Here is an 18,246-nt window from a genome sequence, read left to right as displayed (position 1 = left end):
AGATTTATACATCTCCCATTGAGTTCAATACTAGCTGAATAAACCCATATGCAGTGAGCTCCCCCTAGTGGTGGGTGCGTTCAGTCAGAATTGTATCATTTTATCGCCATATATTTTTAATAGAACAGTGGAATTCCTTCATTTCAGCAATGGATAAGCCAGAACGTCTGATAATCCGGCAACTGTCCCAGCAGAATGCTGAGAACCAGTTCCAAAAAATTTTGCTTCGTGACGAAGTAGTGGGTGCGATGACAGGGAGTTATTGTACCCCTCAGATACCGCGTTTATAGCTGATCGCGGCATCTGACCTTGATAATACAGGGTAAAATAAAAAACGGAATAAAATCATACTTACCCTCATCCATTTGATCGCGAAGGGCCGGCCGCCACCATCTTGATTGTAGATCCAGCGTGAAATCTCACGCAGCCCGTAATGACGTCATAGAATTTTGTGTGGGATCTTCATTCAAGATGGCGGCCAGCTCTTCGCGCTCGGTTCCAGATAGTGATGAGCAAATCGAACTGCACGAAGTGGAATTCAATCCGAATTTCAGGAAAAATCCAATTGACTGCAAAGCCAAATTTCCTCGTGCTTTGTGGTAACGAATCGATTTTCCCTTGAATGGCGGTAAAAAAATAATAATCATAGTTTCCTCATCCGTTGGAGCGCGAAGGGCCGGCCGCCACCATCTTGATTGTAGATCCAGCGTGAAATCTCACGCAGCCCGTAATGACGTCATAGAATTTTGTGTGGGATCTTCATTCAAGATGGCGGCCAGCTCTTCGCGCTCCAACGGATGAGGAAACTATGATTTTTTTTTTTTTACCGCCATTCAAGGGAAAATCGATTCGTTACCACAAAGCACGAGGAAATTTGGCTTTGCAGTCAATTGGATTTTTCCTGAAATTCGGATTGAATTCCACTTCGTGCAGTTCGATTTGCTCATCACTATCTGGAACCGATCAGCACGGCGAGACTTCATATGGTCGTTAGAATGGGACAAGCTGCAGTACCAGACACAGCCACTCATTGTGGAGGGCACCACAAACCTTTCACCGGCCGTCATCAATGTTCAAAGGAGTTTTCTGGGACTTGAGTATTGATGACCGAGCCTCAGTGGGGGCCCGATTTCTGACACCTCCATTGACCAGCGTGGCTGTGCTTGGTATTGCAGCTTGATTTAAAGGCGTTGGTCAGCCTAGGAGCTAATAATAATAATAATAGGCGGCCCGTGACCGCTGCAGCCAACCACGGGCCACAGCGGTCACCTCAGCTTGAATGGTACATGCGCAGTGAACCCAAAGAAAATGGTTACTGCTGCGCACGCGCCGACGCCGGCGCGCAATGACTGCGCATGAAAGGGATCGTTTGTGGATTTCCCGCTGAAATCGGCCCCAAATTCTCCACGTATAAACTGAGCCTAACACTGCAGTCATTGCTTTATGTCTATTTTGTTATATTTTCAATGGTTTTACCTATTTTCCTTATATTTTTATCATTCTCTCATTGTATTATTATTATTAGTCCTGTCTCCTGTTACAGAAGGAGTTGGCCCCGGGCCCCGGAGCAGAGGTCGCTCGGCCGCAGACGTGTACAAACCGCTGTCTCCGCCACCAATCTCATTGGTACAGGTCAGCTTCTTGCCCTTACATGGACCATCAACCGATGGGCGGGGATTACCTTCGCCGTCCAATAAGGGAGCGCCATCTCTTGAGCTGTCTTCTCGCGGGCCAATGGGGAGTGAGCGCGAGGTGACTGACGGATGTCGAGACCAATGAGAGGCGGAGCTGTGTGTGCGGAAGCCGCCTCAGAAGTGGGAGCCGAGTCTTAGCCGAGCTTATGGCTTCGGTACGCGGCCTGTTGCTTGTGCTGCTGCCCCTGGTCTCCGCGGGGCTGAGCCAGCCTCAGGACTCGGAGCTGACCTTCCTGCTGCCGGCCGGGAGGCAGGAGTGCTTCTACCAGACGGCGCTGTACAATGGCAGCATGGAGGTGGAGTACCAGGTAATGGCATAGGTGTGTGGATGACGGGTGTAGTAGTAGTGCAGTATGGTGGATACTATATAGCTTTCATTGGGGTACACCTGGTACTATTAGATATATGGGGACCAGCCAGAAAATACATGGCAGACACCGGGGGTACGCGGCAGTAACATGGCATACACTGGGGGGCACACGGCAGTAACATGGCATATACTGGGAGGCACACGGCAGTAACATGGCAGACACTGGGGGTACACGGCAGTAACATGGCATATACTGGGAGGCACACGGCAGTAACATGGCATATACTGGGAGGCACACGGCAGTAACATGGCATATACTGGGGGCACACGGCAGTAACATGGCATATACTGGGGGCACACGGCAGTAACATGGCATACACTGGGGGGCACACGGCAGTAACATGGCATACACTGGGGGGCACACGGCAGTAACATGGCATATACTGGGAGGCACACGGCAGTAACATGGCATATACTGGGAGGCACACGGCAGTAACATGGCATATACTGGGGGCACACGGCAGTAACATGGCATATACTGGGGGCACACGGCAGTAACATGGCATACACTGGGGGGCACACGGCAGTAACATGGCATACACTGGGGGGCACACGGCAGTAACATGGCATACACTGGGGGGCACACGGCAGTAACATGGCATACACTGGGGGGCACACGGCAGTAACATGGCATACACTGGGGGGCACGCGGCAGTAACATGGCATACACTGGGGGGCACACGGCAGTAACATGGCATACACTGGGGGGCACACGGCAGTAACATGGCATACACTGGGGGGCACACGGCAGTAACATGGCATACACTGGGGGGCACACGGCAGTAACATGGCATATACTGGGGGGCACACGGCAGTAACATGGCATATACTGGGGGGCACACGGCAGTAACATGGCATATACTGGGGGGCACACGGCAGTAACATGGCATACACTGGGGGGCACACGGCAGTAACATGGCATACACTGGGGGTACACGGCAGTAACATGGCATATACTGGGGGCTCATGGCAGTAACATGGCATATACTGGGGGGTACACGGCAGTAACATGGCATATACTGGGGGGTACACGGCAGTAACATGGCATATACTGGGGGGTACACGGCAGTAACATGGCATATACTGGGGGGTACACGGCAGTAACATGGCATATACTGGGGGGTACACGGCAGTAACATGGCATATACTGGGGGGGCACACGGCAGTAACATGGCATACACCGGGGGCGGGGCACACGGCAGTAACATGGCATATACTGGGGGGTACACGGGAAGCACACAGCAGTAACATATCATACACTGGGGGTACACGGGAAGCACACAGCAGTAACATGTCATACACTGGGGGTACGCGACAGTAAAATGTCTTACACCGGGGGTACGCGGCAGTAACATGGCAGACACCGGGGGTACGCGGCAGTAACATGGCATACAATGGGGGGCACGCGGCATTAACATGGCATACACTGGGGGGCACACGGAAGTAACATGGCATACACTGGGGGGCACACGGAAGTAACATGGCATACACTGGGGGGCACACGGCAGTAACATGGCATACACTGGGGGGCACACGGCAGTAACATGGCATACACTGGGGGGCACACGGCAGTAACATGGCATACACTGGGGGGCACACGGCAGTAACATGGCATACACTGGGGGGCACACGGCAGTAACATGGCATACACTGGGGGGCACACGGCAGTAACATGGCATACACTGGGGGGCACACGGCAGTAACATGGCATACACTGGGGGGCACACGGCAGTAACATGGCATACACTGGGGGGCACACGGCAGTAACAAGGCATACACTGGGGGGCACACGGCAGTAACACGGCATACACTGGGGGGCACACGGCAGTAACACGGCATACACTGGGGGGCACACGGCAGTAACACGGCATACACTGGGGGGCACACGGCAGTAACACGGCATACACTGGGGGGCACACGGCAGTAACATGGCATACACTGGGGGGCACACGGCAGTAACATGGCATACACTGGGGGGGTATGCAGGCGCTGCCCTCTATACAGATTGAGACCCGATGGGTGCATGGCGTTAACCTGGCATAAATATTGGGCTGACCTGGTGAGTACACATGGGCACCAAACACAGACGCCAGTGGGACAGGCATATTCAATCACTGAAGGGGCACCACCTGCTCCCTGGCTGCCATCTTCCTTCTAGTCAGGACCCTGTGTCCCCACAGCTCGTATATATTGTATGTAGCAGAAGTGGACATACATCACTTATACTGAGGCTCATTCACACCACCGTATCCGTTTTGCGATTCGCAAATTGCAGATCCACAAAACACGGATACCGGCCATGTGGCTTCTGCATTTTGCTGAACGGAACGGCCAGTCCTATGATGCAAATGCCTATCCTTATCCGCGGACAGGTACAGGACATGTTCTATCTTTTTTGCGGGGCCGCGGAATGGAAGTACGAATGTGGACAGTACACAGAGCGCTATCTGTGTCTTCTGTGGCGCCATTGAAATTAATGGGTCGGCATCCGACCTGCAAAATTCCTGAAGGGATGCGGACACAAATATGCGGTCTGAATGAGCCCTTTGATCCCGAGTTACATCCTGTATTATACTCCAGAGCTGCACTCACTATTCTGCTGGTGGAGCCACTGTGTACATACATTACATTACTTATCCTGTACTGATCCTGAGTTACATCTTGTATTATACTCCAGAGCTGTACTCACTATTCTGCTGGTGCAGTCACTGTGTACATTACATTACTTATCCTGTACTGATCCTGAGTTACATCTTGTATTATACTCCAGAGCTGCACTCACTATTCTGCTGGTGGAGTCACTGTGTACATACATTACTTATCCTGTACTGATCCTGAGTTACATCCTGTATTATACTCCAGAGCAGCACTCGCTATTCTGCTGGTGCAGTCACTGTGTACATACATTACTTATCCTGTACTGATCCTGAGTTACATCCTGTATTATACTCCAGAGCAGCACTCGCTATTCTGCTGGTGCAGTCACTGTGTACATACATTACTTATCCTGTACTGATCCTGAGTTACATCCTGTATTATACTCCAGAGCTGCCCTCACTATTCTGCTGGTGCAGTCACTGTGTACATACATTACTTATCCTGTACTGATCCTCAGTTACATCCTGTATTATACTCCAGAGCTGCACTCACTTTTCTGCTCGTGCAGTCACTGTGTACATACATTACATTACTTATCCTGTACTGATCCTGAGTTACATCCTGCATTATACTCCAGAGCTGTACTCACTATTCTGCTGGTGCAGTCACTGTGTACATACATTACTTATCCTGTACTGATCCTGATCATGTATTATACTCCAGAGCTGTACTCACTATTCTGCTGGTGCAGTCACTGTGTACATACATTACTTATCCTGTACTGATCCTGATCATGTATTATACTCCAGAGCTGTACTCACTATTCTGCTGGTGGAGTCACTGTGTACATACATTACTTATCCTGTACTGATCCTGAGTTACATCCTGTATTATACCCCAGAGCTGTAATCTCCCTGTATCCTCCGCTCTGATGTCATCACTTTCTCACCAGGTGATTGGAGGAGCTGGACTGGATGTGGATTTCTCGGTCACCACCCCATCCGGGATCCTTCTGATTGTGGAGAGGAGGAGATCCGATGGTGTCCACACGTAAGTGAACTACTGTTGACCTCTGGCTAGCTTAAAGGGGCTGTGCAAAGTTTGAAGTTAACCCTGTCATAGCGCTTGGACCCCCACCAAACTAAGAACGGGGTGGGGGGTCACATTCCTCTGTGGCAGGTCGGGCATGCACCCTGCTTCTCCATTCATTCTCTATGGGACCATCAGCAGGATCATCTCTATTAAACCAGACACGCTATATGGTGGGGTTGACCCTGCTGATTAAAATGACACCTGCGCTGTGAAAATCGGTTGTAGCATCGCAGAGAAAAAAAAAACATATTCATGCAAATGAGGGCTTCAGTGCACCATGGGGTGGGGCCTAGCATCTCCGCTTTCCAATGCTGGTCACGCCCCCTCAGTCCACTGAAGCCCTTATTTTTTTATTTTTTACTGGGAACACTGCAACCAATTTTCACAAGACAGGTATCTACCCCCTCAGGTCGTATGTCTGGTTTCATAGGGTTGACCCTGCAGTGACATACCGGTATGGTGTGGGTGGTTACCGATTGCAGGTATTACACCATAAGCAAGATATACCTTCTCTTACAAAACTTGTCGATGGGGGGGAAAAAACAAAAGTTATGACTTTTAAAAAAAAAAAAAAAAAAGGGTGAGTGGGGATTGTCCATGTCTGGGGGGGGCTTCGGCCTGATTCCCACCCCCCACCCTGTCATCAGGGAAGCAGTGACTACCCACATGGGGAACACGTCCCCACTGCGGCCACATATTGACTAGTTGCACCGAAGGAGCAGGCATGTGTGCTTTCCTCTGTAGATCCGGCGTCGTGGGCGGGTCAGGCCAAACCTGGGCAACTAGGCCACGTCCTTAAGGGGTTAATACGACTGGGGGTTCAAGGGGATCTTTAGGGTCATGAAAGACCCAGTAAAAGGGTTGAAAATCCAGATTCCAATTATATATATTTATTGCATTGTTATATTTTTGGCGTATTTATTTTCTTCTGTGTTGCGCAGGGTGGAGCCCACAGAGGCCGGAGACTACATGATCTGCTTCGATAACTCCTTCAGCACCATCTCGGAGAAGCTGGTGTTCTTCGAGCTGATCTTTGACGGGCAGCAGGTGGAGGACGAGCCGGACAGCTGGGCCGATATAGTGGAGCCGGATGAGCTTCTGGATATAAAGATAGAAGACATTAAGGTAAAGCTAAAAATAAATCCTCACGTCGTCGGGGGAACACCTCAACAAGCCAATTAATAAAAAATAAAGAAGAATATTTAACCCCTTCCTGACATGGCGATTTTCCCGTTTTTGTGTTCTTAGTTTTTTTTACTCCTGGCCTTCCCAGAGCCATAACTTTTTTTTATTTTTCCATTCACATAGCTGTATGAGGGCTTCTTTTTTTTTTTTTTTTTGCAGGACAAGTTGTACTTTCTATTGGATCCATTTAATATTCCATAGGATGTAGTGGGAAGTTGGAAGAAAATTCCAAATGGGGTGGAATTGGAATAAAAATGAAATTCCGCCAAAGTTTTATGGGTTTCGTTTTTACGGTGTTCCCTGTGCAGTACGATTACAAAGATATCTTATTTGTATAGTTTTTCTTGTGTTTTAATACTTAAAAAAATTCTGACCCCCAAAACTTTATGGAGATGTGTGAGGGCTCATTTTTTGCAGGGCGAACTGTAGTTTTTATCGATACCATTTTGGGGTGTGTGACGTTTTTTATCAGTTTTTACTTAATTTTTTGGGGGTAGGTGAAGCAATGAAAAAACTGAAAATTGGCCATATTGATTTGAATTTGTTTTCCATTACGCCATAATTTTTTTAATATTTTGATAATACTGGCGTTTCTGAATGTGCTGATGCCTATGTTTTGTTTCTTTTATTGTTTATTAACCCGAATTTCTGCTGTATGAAACTATTACTGCAGATGTGATGCTGTGAACAATTCGATTGACCCTCCCCATCGTCAGTCCCAGCAATAGTTTTCACTGACTGGGGCTGAAGAAGCAATAGGTCCACTAGTAGTGTCTTTATTTTTGTACATGAACCATTTCCGAGACCCCCCCCCCCCCCCTTTGTAGACCTCAATGTCTTCTCTTCTCTTGATAGGAATCCATAGAGAGTATGAAGTCCAGGCTGGAGAGGAGTATGCAAATGCAGACTGTCCTCAGAGCCTTTGAAGCAAGAGACCGCAACCTACAAGAGAGCAACCTGGGCCGGGTGAATTTCTGGTCAGCCGTCAACCTTGGGGTGCTGGTCGTGGTGGCCTTCCTTCAGGTTTACATGTTAAAGAGCCTCTTTGATGATAAGCGTAAGATTCGGACGTAGTACGAGGAGATTCTCTACCTTCAGCCCAGTCACTTAAGATCTTATAGAGTCTTCCACCAAGGACAACTTACCGGCAAATATTCAGACCCACACAACGGCAACTCTACAAATTTACAAAAAAAAATAGTCCTAAAAAGCATAAGGACATCCAGGATGGCAGTAATGGCCTTGAGTGGTGCAGTAGAATCTTAGCCTGGAATCTCTCCTTTACAAAGTCTTCTTATTTCATCACTGTGATAACTTCAACCAGAGATTCTTCAAACGAACCTTACAAGATGAACCACACAACCAAAAAGTAGCTTCAGGAGGACCATTGACCAGAAGATGTCCCCAACCCCACCTTCCCCATAGTGTAGGGATGAGCCGTTGCTTTGTAGTCATCTGATCTGGTAGATACATCTCTCCTCATCAAGTCAGACATAACTTGATCCATAACAATGAGATATCTGGATTGACACCCTATTTCAGCCTTTTAGTAGTCATCCCCCTATATTTAATGCATACGGGTACCACTCTAAGATCCCTGCAAACAGGTCAGGATTGTCTTTCTATTCACAGTATGTGATTTTTATGGCAGCTGTGAATAAGGTAGCTCTTTCTTCCCCTCTCCTAGCAGGAAGTCCCAGCACCATCTCAAACCACCAAAGGCTGTATCTGGCTAAACCCTTGTTTTTTTTTTTTTTAAACCTCTGCATTGGCCATGTCCGCCCTGAAGAGTCTACTGCGTGCCGACGTTTTTACATACAGCGATGCTGTGGTCTTAATTGACGGGGGTTGGGGCTTCTAAAAACCTATGCAAAAAAATAAAAATAATCATCTCTGCACTCTACAGTGAATGGTATTGGCTTGCTGTCCTGAAATTAAGCACAGGCCTTTATATAATTGGACATTGGCATGATGTGAAGAGTGGGCAGTGGGAAAGTTACAGACCCAAAGCAGCACAAAGTGTTTCAGGAGAGTCCCTGGTACAGAATAAGGTACAGTAAAGAGCTAAAAAGAAAATCGGCAATAATAAAACAAGGCTTCGCGTTCCTGCTCACCATATCTGCAGATCTCAATGTAGTCAACTGTACCGCCCCAGCCGCCACCTTCAGTCCTCAGGATGTGAAATTGCTCCCCCGGTGGGGATTCTAGCAGTACTGCAGATAAATCTCACTGCATGCACCCCGGGTGTGAGTACAGGACTGCCGCAGCCATGAGAGTGATCTTTTTATAAAAACTGTGACATTCTCAACTTAATACATTTTGTTTTATGCAACCTTTTATTTTATGCTCCTATCGTCAGTGTAATTTGTCTTTAATGGATTTTTTTGGGGGGGGGGGGGGGGGAGGGGCAACTTTTTACTGGTTGGTTATCTCCCTTTTTATATTACCATAAACCACATTGCTGCTATGAAGAAATTTTTTGTATTTTTATAGTGATTCCTCAGTGCCTCGACCCCCAGTTATTTTTGGAATGTGGGTTTTGATAAGCAATGGAACTTATTGTGTTATGTGAAGAGAAGACACGAGCCGCGGGAAATGCTACAGATTTAGTATTCATTATATTTGTTTTTGTGTGTATATCTGGCCAGAGTAACAGGAATTAAAAGAAAATTACCAAAACGTTCAGAGGGAATTGTTCTCGTCATTTACAAAATTGTGTGACGTCACCAGCTTTCCCCAGGTATCCCTGCCTCTGCCATGTGTCTAGATATCGCTCTCCTCATTGTAACACCACCCGCCAGCCATCTCAGACAATTGTATGAGATGACCAGTCCTTCATAGATGACCTTGTCTGCTTGTGTGAAGTCACCTGTCCTCTCCAGATAACTCTCTGCCTCCTCATTGTGACATCACCTGTCCTCTCCAGATAACTCTGCCTCCTCATTGTGACATCACCAGCCTTCTCCAGAATAACCCTGCCTCTTCATTGTGACATCACCAGCCCTCTCCAGATAACTCTGCCTCCTCATTGTGACATCACCTGTCCTCTCCAGATAACTCTGCCTCCTCATTGTGACATCACCTGTCCTCTCCAGATAACTCTGCCTCCTCATTGTGACATCACCAGCCCTCTCCAGAATAACCCTGCCTCTTCATTGTGACATCACCAGCCCTCTCCAGAATAACCTTCCTCCTCATTGTGACATCACCTGTCCTCTCCAGATAACTCTGCCTCCTCATTGTGACATTGGTGCCCCCCAAAATGAACCTGACTCCTCATTGTGACATTGGTGCCCCCCAAAATGAACCTGACTCCTCATTGTGACATCACCAGTACTCCCCAGATAACCCTGTCTCCTAATTGTTATATTGGTGCTTGCCAAAATGACCCTGCCTCCTTAGTGCGACATCACCAGCCCTCCCCAGAATAACCTTGCCTCCTCATTGTGACATCACCAGTCCTCCCTAGATAACTCTGCCTCCTCATTGTGACATCACCTGTCCTCTCCAGATAACTCTGCCTCCTCATTGTGACATCACCAGTCCTCTCCAGATAACTGCCTCCTCATTGTGACATCACCTGTCCTCTCCAGATAACTCTGCCTCCTCATTGTGACATCACCAGTCCTCTCCAGATAACTGCCTCCTCATTGTGACATCACCTGTCCTCTCCAGATAACCCTGCCTCCTCATTGTGACATCACCAGTCCTCTCCAGATAACTGCCTTCTCATTGTGACATCACCTGTCCTCTCCAGATAACCCTGCCTCCTCATTGTGACATCACCTGTCCTCTCCAGATAACCCTGCCTCCTCATTGTGACATCACCAGTCCTCCCTAGATAACTGCCTCCTCATTGTGACATCACCTGTCCTCTCCAGATAACCCTGCCTCCTCATTGTGACATCACCAGTCCTCTCCAGATAACTGCCTTCTCATTGTGACATCACCTGTCCTCTCCAGATAACCCTGCCTCCTCATTGTGACATCACCAGTCCTCCCTAGATAACTGCCTCCTCATTGTGACATCACTTGTCCTCTCCAGATAACCCTGCCTCCTCATTGTGACATCACCTGTCCTCCCTAGATAACTGCCTCCTCATTGTGACATCACCTGTCCTCTCCAGATAACTCTGCCTCCTCATTGTGACATCACCAGTCCTCTCCAGATAACTGCCTCCTCATTGTGACATCACCTGTCCTCTCCAGATAACTCTGCCTCCTTATTGTGACATTGGTGCCCCCCAAAATTAACCTGACTCCTCATTGTGACATCACCAGTACTCCCCAGATAACCCTGCCTCCTCATTGTGACATCACCAGACCTCCCTATATAACACTGCCTCCACATTGTGGTATCACTGTTCTTCTTGCCTCCCTCATCATTGTGTGACATCACCAATCCTCATTTAACCCTCTCTTTTTTGATCACTGCACTATGTCAGTGGTCTACAATCTTTCCTTTGGTCTTGAGAGTGTGAAGGAGGTGTATCTTGGCTCATGCAGCACAACAGAACTCACACGATCATTCATTAACTCTATGGCCTCCTTCACACGAGTGATGTGGATCGGCTCCGGATGCGTTCAGTGAAACTCGCACCATTTTCCAAGCAAGTTAAGTCAGTTTTGTGATTGCGTTCAGTTGTACCGTTTGTCCCGCGCGGGTGCAATGCGTTGATGCGTTTTTCACGCGCGTGATAAAAAAACTGAAGGTTTACAAACAACATCTCTTAGCAAACATCAGTAAAAAAAACGCATTGCATTCCGCATTTCCGGATGCAATGTGTTTTTCACTGAAGCCCCATTCACTTCTAGGAAAAACGCAGAATATAGCACATGCTGCATTTTTCACGCAAAGCAGAACTGATACGTGAAAAAAACGCTCATGTACACAGGCACATTGAAATTAATGGGTCTGGATTCAATGCGGGTGCTATGCGTTCACATCACGCATTGCACCCGTGCGGAAAACTCGCTCGTGTGAAAGGGGCCTTACACTGATAGTTTTTTTTCATAGAGGGTCACCACTTTAAAACCGTAGTGGGGTCCATGAACTGGTAGTCCTCAAAATGGATGACTACTGATCAAACTGATTATCGTCCCACTGGTTCATTTGATAGGTTACAACATATGTGAATGATGTCGTCCAGAAAAGCAAAAGGTACCTTTACCCCCCCCCCCCCCTCCCTTTAAACGATCAGATATTAACTATTTGCATTCAAGTTGTTGCTTAAATGCTTGTCTGCTTTTCTCAACATGTGAAATATAATCTTATTATATTAATATGTTTGATTGTAATTGAGAGATGAACATCCCAATAAAACTGAAGAGGTTGACCATGACATGGATTACAAGAGGGAATGTCTGTTAGTCCCGCTTCCTGGGGGTTGTGCAATGATAGATGAAAAAAAGAAAATCAGACATTCTATAGTATATAACAACCTCTTAAAAAAAAAAAAAAAAGCCCTGTACCTCACATGGTGGATCCAGATATCTTCACATTCATTGGTCCAATTGCTTTGCTCGATTTATTTTAGGCCAGCAGCAGAGGGAGTTATGGTAGGTGACAGTTGACGATTTAAAGGGCTTCTGTCACCCCACTAAACTCTTTTTTTTTTTTTGTGTACTTATAATCCCTATCCTGCCTTATTGCCATACCTTATGTTATTAATACTTTTCGTTCAGTAGATTTAGCAAAAAACGTACTTTTATGATATGCTAATTACCTTTCTACCAGCAAGTAGGGCGTCTACTTGCTGGTAGCAGCCGCAGAAAACTGCCCCCTCCTTCTGTTGATTGACAGGGCCAGCCGCGATCTCCTCCTCCGGCCGGCCCTGTCGGCATTTCAAAAATCGCGCACCTGTGTTGATTCGGCGCAGGCGCTCAGAGATAAGGAGGCTCGCCTCCTCAGCACTCCCTCAGTGCGCCTGCGCCGATGACGTCTTCTCTTTCGGTGATGTAATCGGCGTTTAAAGCCCTTTAAACTGAGCACGTGCGACCTCAATGAGGTGGATAAAAAATAAGTTAAAGAACAAACAGCAGGTGGTGCTATAGAGATACATTTTTTTTTTTAATAGCTCACTGGCTATGCTAAATTGTTAATTATAAGCAATTACAAAAGTATTTAAATCCAGGTACTGTTTTTTTTTTTTTGGTGGTACAACCCCTTTTGGCAAACTCCCCCACTTGGCCTGACCTGTAAAGGGAAGCTTACTTACTTGCTTCCTGGCTCATTCTCCTCCAGGCCTGCGATGCTCCGCTGGGCTCCCTAGCTGTAAACATCTGCTTTGACATCACCGCAGCCAATCGCTCACCGTGACGGTGACCAGATCCCTTTACGTCATGACAGTCGCAACGAGTGATTGGCTGTGGGTGATGTGAAACCCAGATTTTGACATTAAAAGGAGCCCAGCAGCGCATCGCAGGCCAGGAGGAGACGGAGCGGGGAGCAGGTAAGTAAGCTTCCCTTTACAGGTCCGGCCCAGTTGGGGGGTTTGCCAAAACCCCTCTATTCTTGCACAACCCCTTTAAGGAATATTTTCTAAAATCAAATAATACCCAATAATATAAGATCGTCTGTGGTGGCCATATAAGTTATCATCAAGCTTTCCCAGGAACAGACGTAATTAAAGTAGTATTCTCATCGTAAACATTTATAAATGCCTGATAGGTGGCATTTTCACTTATCGGGAGTATTGGGTGTCACATAACCCCTCGCTGACCAATTCTTACCATCTGCATTCCACTTACAAGCCAATAGCTTATCGTACAAGAGCCAAGTTTTCCAAGGGTTTCCCAGAAGTGGACCCTCCCATACCGAGAACTGATGGCAAACATGGTAAATAGAATTATTAAAAACTTGATGGAAAAGCATGGACTTGAAGACTTCTATTTATTGACAGTTTCTAGCTCCTTATAAGACATAATACCGATAGATGGTGGGTAAAAGATTTTATTAAGAAGAGACTCTCTAATTTAACCATCTTATACATTATACAGAATTTGTTAGTTTGTACAAGCATCTTCTCCCTGTGATTCTCATAATATAATCTTATCAACTACAATATAGATCCAGTGGTCTCCAACCTGTGGATCTCTAGCTGTTGTTCCAAAACTAGCAGCATGGAAGTTGTAGTACTTCAACAGCTGGAGACCCGCGGGTTGAAGACCACCAATATAGACATTGGTTCTTGATGGATTTCCTGGTCGAGGAAATTCAGGCTGCTCTTGACGTCCATTGTTCGGAAATTAGAATAACCACCAATCCCCAGTTTTCTGAGCCAAACTAGACTCTCTAGTGCCAAGTACTGCATCATAAAAACAATCTCCCAGTATATATGGTGTATGCGGACTCATTTTACAAATCCCACCCCAATGTAGACTGCACCACAAAGGCAGCCTTGGGTAATGTCTCCGTTTCGAGATCCCCAAATATACAGTGTGCACCTGAAAGAATCAATCCTACAGTCAGAAGTAGACACCACCAAGCCTCCATACCAGGTGGGCTTCTGGAAATGATGGAATCAAATACCACAGTTTCTTATAGACCTGGGTGACCTTGGTCATATAGGTAAATGTTGAAGGAAATGGACAGGGTGGAGGGGTCATAAATGACGGCCATACTGGTCTAGCACCTTGTCTTGGACAATGTTGACGCTTCATGGAACCTCAGTTGTTGGTCCAAAAAAGTTGATGCATTCCTTAAGTAGACTGAGAGGGTCTCCTGTAAATCCATTTGTGGACAGTGGAGGCTAATAAAGCAGACAAGGCAAATCCATAGGGGAGACCCGATGTATCCCTTACAGGAGGATGTTGGTCACCAAAACTGATTCTTGGCTGGAGCTGTCGGAGGTGGTCTTCTGCATAGAAACAAAAATGGAGACTCAATAATTGTATATCTAGAATAAACCATGAGGCGTGTAACCAAAGCAAATTCCTTTCTTATAGGAAACATATAGGAAGGAATATTAGATCCACCCTAGAGGAGAGGAATGTTAATAATAGGTTTGCATCTTCGTATTATAATTTTACAATTGTTGAAGACTTGGGTGACACGGAATGGGCAATGGTTATTGTGGCTTGTTTTCAATAATAGCAGCCCTGAAATTTCTGGATAGTATACCATGGGTTTAAGAGTCTATAGTATGTTGCATGTGTGAAATGTTGCACACCTGATCATGAGTAGTAGCTCAGTTCTTTTCATATTTTATACGGATGAACCATCCTTTCTCTTCCCCCAAACTTAGATCACCTTAAAACCTGCCGTATGGCTGTGTGAAATCAGCATAATTTATTATTTTCAACCCAAACCAGGACTGGATCCCATCATCAGTAGTGTTATGAAAAGGGTTACAACTTAGGCTGTTAGGCAAATAATGAGGTGTCAACTGCAGCAATGACCCTGAGGGGCAAAACTAGATAATGCTACACCTCTAAAAAATACACTTGGGGTCCACTTTTGTAAACTTTGATAACAAGTAACCATCAGTTACATGTCCACCAATGCTCACACTAAGACTCCGCCCCTGAGGAACTTGCTAAAGGGAGAGTAGCTAATAAAAGGATTTTTAGTAATTTGAATACTTCCAACAAGGAACAATTTCTGACAAAAAATTGTCAATCTTCATGACAGTGGTATTCCCTAATGTCCTGGCCACAGCAGCACAAATTGTTAAGGAATGGCTTGAGGAACACGGCATGAATGTTCACAGTGATGACTTCTCAATCACATCTATGTGTTTTGCTGTAAAAAACAAGTCTGAACCATAGGAGGCCACACCTCACAACTTACAGGACTTAAAGGATCTGCTGCCAGATACCACAGGACATCAGAGGTCTTGCATAGGTTCATGCCTTGATGGGTCAGAGCTGTTTTGGTGGCACAACGGTGAACTACACAGCATTAGGCAGCTGGCTTTAATGTTATGACTGATCTGTGTATTTGCTGGTCCTGAGATACCTCTTGGAGGCAGAGGTGCGTAACCTCACCTACATATAATCAGACCTGGTGGCCAAGAATGATGGATTAGCCTATAATTATGTATATCTAATGTCCTACCCTTAACAAGAATGTAGGTCTCCATGCAAGAAGATCAGGAAGAAAGATTTTAGTGTTATACATGAACTTAACAGGCACACGGGGAAAGAAACGATCATCTTTCCTGTGGCAAGAAATATGGACTGAGCGATTGATCACGTAGTGAATAATTTAACATTAGAGGGGGTCACAGTTCTGTTTTTATTATACAAAGCTCCAAAACTATGTAATTAATTATATTATACAATTCAGACTGGCAGCAGTCACCACTAGGGGGAGCTCACTGAATACACCTGCCAAGGTGTTCACAAACTCATCTTCAGCAAGCTCCCCCTAGTGGAGTCTGCAGGAAGTCCCAATTATCACTTTATAGTCATTATAACTGTTCACCTCCCCCTCTAGTCAGCGTTCTAGAGGAACTTTAGCGCCAGTTCCAGCCTTGACCGTTAGCCGTCATATGATTCGTTTCCCCATTATGGCCTCCTTCTGAACAACCTCTTCAATGGGAGGCTGGCAAAGAATTAAAGATTGGTGAAACCCATCTTGGACAAGGAAGCCGTCCTTACATCTCTTGTCCTGTTCCTTCCATTTTTAAACGAATGATGGCCACCCTCCATGGTGGGGGCTGGCATTCAGAAAAGTTTGGGTTGGAGGTGGCGCGGACGGACTGGTCCCAGCAACCGGCTATAACTGTCTCAGATGGGACAAACCCTTTAAGGTCACTTTTCTGCTGTTCGATGTGAAAGAATGTCTCTCCTCACTCTGGAGGACCCGGCCTGTTCATGTATTATACAAATAGCCCATTGATTATATTGGGAGATTGTGTAAAAACATACAAAAAACACTAAGGCTGTTCCTTTTACTGGCTAAGTGTTCAAACTTCCTGCAGCGCCACCACAGGAAACAATAAGTATTATATGTTACCCACAGAAATCAATAGAGGCTGCCTATAAATGGATCGGGTCTTCCAGCTTTATAATGGTGGTCCTGAGGAAGGACTTACACTCCCTATAGGTGAATCTAGGGCATACGACAATCACCTTTTATGGATAGAGGTAGCTAGATGTGCAGTGTCGTCTAAGGGACATTGTAAGACTTCACATCCTGACCCTTGCTGCCATACATGATGTGAACATGGATTTGGACCCCCCCCCCCCCCCCTCTCCTGACGTTGTCTGAAATCCACCTTATCTTACCAGACACTCAGGTTACTGCTGTCTTGCGCCATACTTTACCCTGCAGCTCTGCCTTATCAAATTGGCGTGCGTGTGTGTGTATATATTTTGGAGTACTATATACACACACATAATGTATGTATGTATATATATATATATACATACATTATCAAACAAATGGAGAGCATCATATGTTTATACCTAGATTCCCTAACTGCTCCCCCCCGGTAAGGAAATTCACGTCTCACTGTAGGCCTCTTACAAAGCCTGCACTGTCAGCTCTTGGGCAATGATTTTCACAGAGCGCCAAGGAATCTGTGCAGGAAATAACTCATGTCTATGGCACTTCCCGCAGGGAAAGAAAATGCAGGATTGATCTGCATCAAGACACCAAGGAACTCAGTGACGGAGCCGTGTACAGAAGTGCCCCCTGCTGGTGGAATGGCGCGGGGGGAACGTGGACGAAGCATCAGCTCATGTCCAGAGAGTAGCTATAGGTTGTAGACTACGCTGAACTAGTGAGGTGTAAGGTCATGTCATTTCAGGATAGGTCATCAATAACAGATTGGCGGGGATCGGACACCCTGCAACCCCACCAATCAGCTGTTTGAAGAGGCCGTGGCGCTCCGGTGAGTGTGACATCATGTTCATCACTCACATGGCCTAGTCCTAGTCAATAAACTTCGGCACTCCTTAAGATTTGTTTGAAGTATTGTGCTTCTTTTTATTTGGTTTTCATATGCTTTGCATACAAAATGAGCACAATACTTCAAACAAATCTTAAGGAGTGCCGAAGTTTATTTCCTTTATTGATCACTGCAGGGTTGGGACCGCCCCATCCTACTAAGACTAGTCCTAGTCAAGTCAATGGGGCCGAGCAGCCATACCAAGCACATCCACTATACAAGCTGCAAGGAGGCCGCAGACAGCTGATCGGCAGGGGTCCCAGGTATCAGCTACCCACCTCCGATACTGATGACTGATCCTGGCGATATGTCATCAATAGTAAACACCTAGAAAACCCTTTAAAGTATAGTGATATGAGGAGGGGGTCACATGGAGTAATAGGGAGACATATACAGTAGAGAGGTTATA

The 18,246-nt window shown here is 46.3% G+C and overlaps 2 protein-coding genes across 2 annotated transcripts in view; one reads left to right on the top strand and one right to left on the bottom strand.

The window, feature by feature from the left end:
- Window positions 1-1,781: 1,781 nt before the first annotated feature.
- TMED1 (transmembrane p24 trafficking protein 1) lies at window positions 1,782-9,618 on the top strand. The gene is made up of 4 exons (XM_040414963.1): window positions 1,782-2,002; window positions 5,615-5,712; window positions 6,696-6,879; window positions 7,795-9,618. Exons 1-4 carry the CDS (start codon window positions 1,841-1,843, stop codon window positions 8,011-8,013), a joined length of 663 nt encoding a protein of 220 aa, XP_040270897.1. The 5' UTR covers window positions 1,782-1,840; the 3' UTR covers window positions 8,014-9,618.
- Window positions 9,619-13,873: 4,255 nt separating this feature from the next.
- The window catches only part of DNM2 (dynamin 2), a 63,130-nt gene continuing 58,757 nt past the window's right edge, over window positions 13,874-18,246 (bottom strand). Inside the window, exon 21 of the mRNA XM_040414961.1 lies at window positions 13,874-14,798. Within this exon, the coding sequence (XP_040270895.1) occupies window positions 14,756-14,798 (43 nt within the window). The 3' untranslated portion in view covers window positions 13,874-14,755. The remainder of the gene's footprint in view (window positions 14,799-18,246) is intronic.

The sequence above is a fragment of the Bufo bufo genome, chromosome 1, assembly GCF_905171765.1.
Source record: "Bufo bufo chromosome 1, aBufBuf1.1, whole genome shotgun sequence".
NCBI lineage: Eukaryota > Metazoa > Chordata > Amphibia > Anura > Bufonidae > Bufo > Bufo bufo.
Note: the sequence above shows the minus strand (reverse complement) of the source record. Positions and strands in the feature narration are given on the sequence as shown.

Coding starts and splice junctions, on each gene's coding strand:
- TMED1 (XM_040414963.1), top strand. CDS start 1,841: ATGGCTTCGGTACGCGGCCTGTTGCTTGTGCTGCTGCCCCTGGTCTCC. Junction 2,003..5,614: donor GCATGGAGGTGGAGTACCAG/GTAATGGCATAG, acceptor CTTTCTCACCAG/GTGATTGGAGGAGCTGGACT. Junction 6,880..7,794: donor TAAAGATAGAAGACATTAAG/GTAAAGCTAAAA, acceptor TTCTCTTGATAG/GAATCCATAGAGAGTATGAA.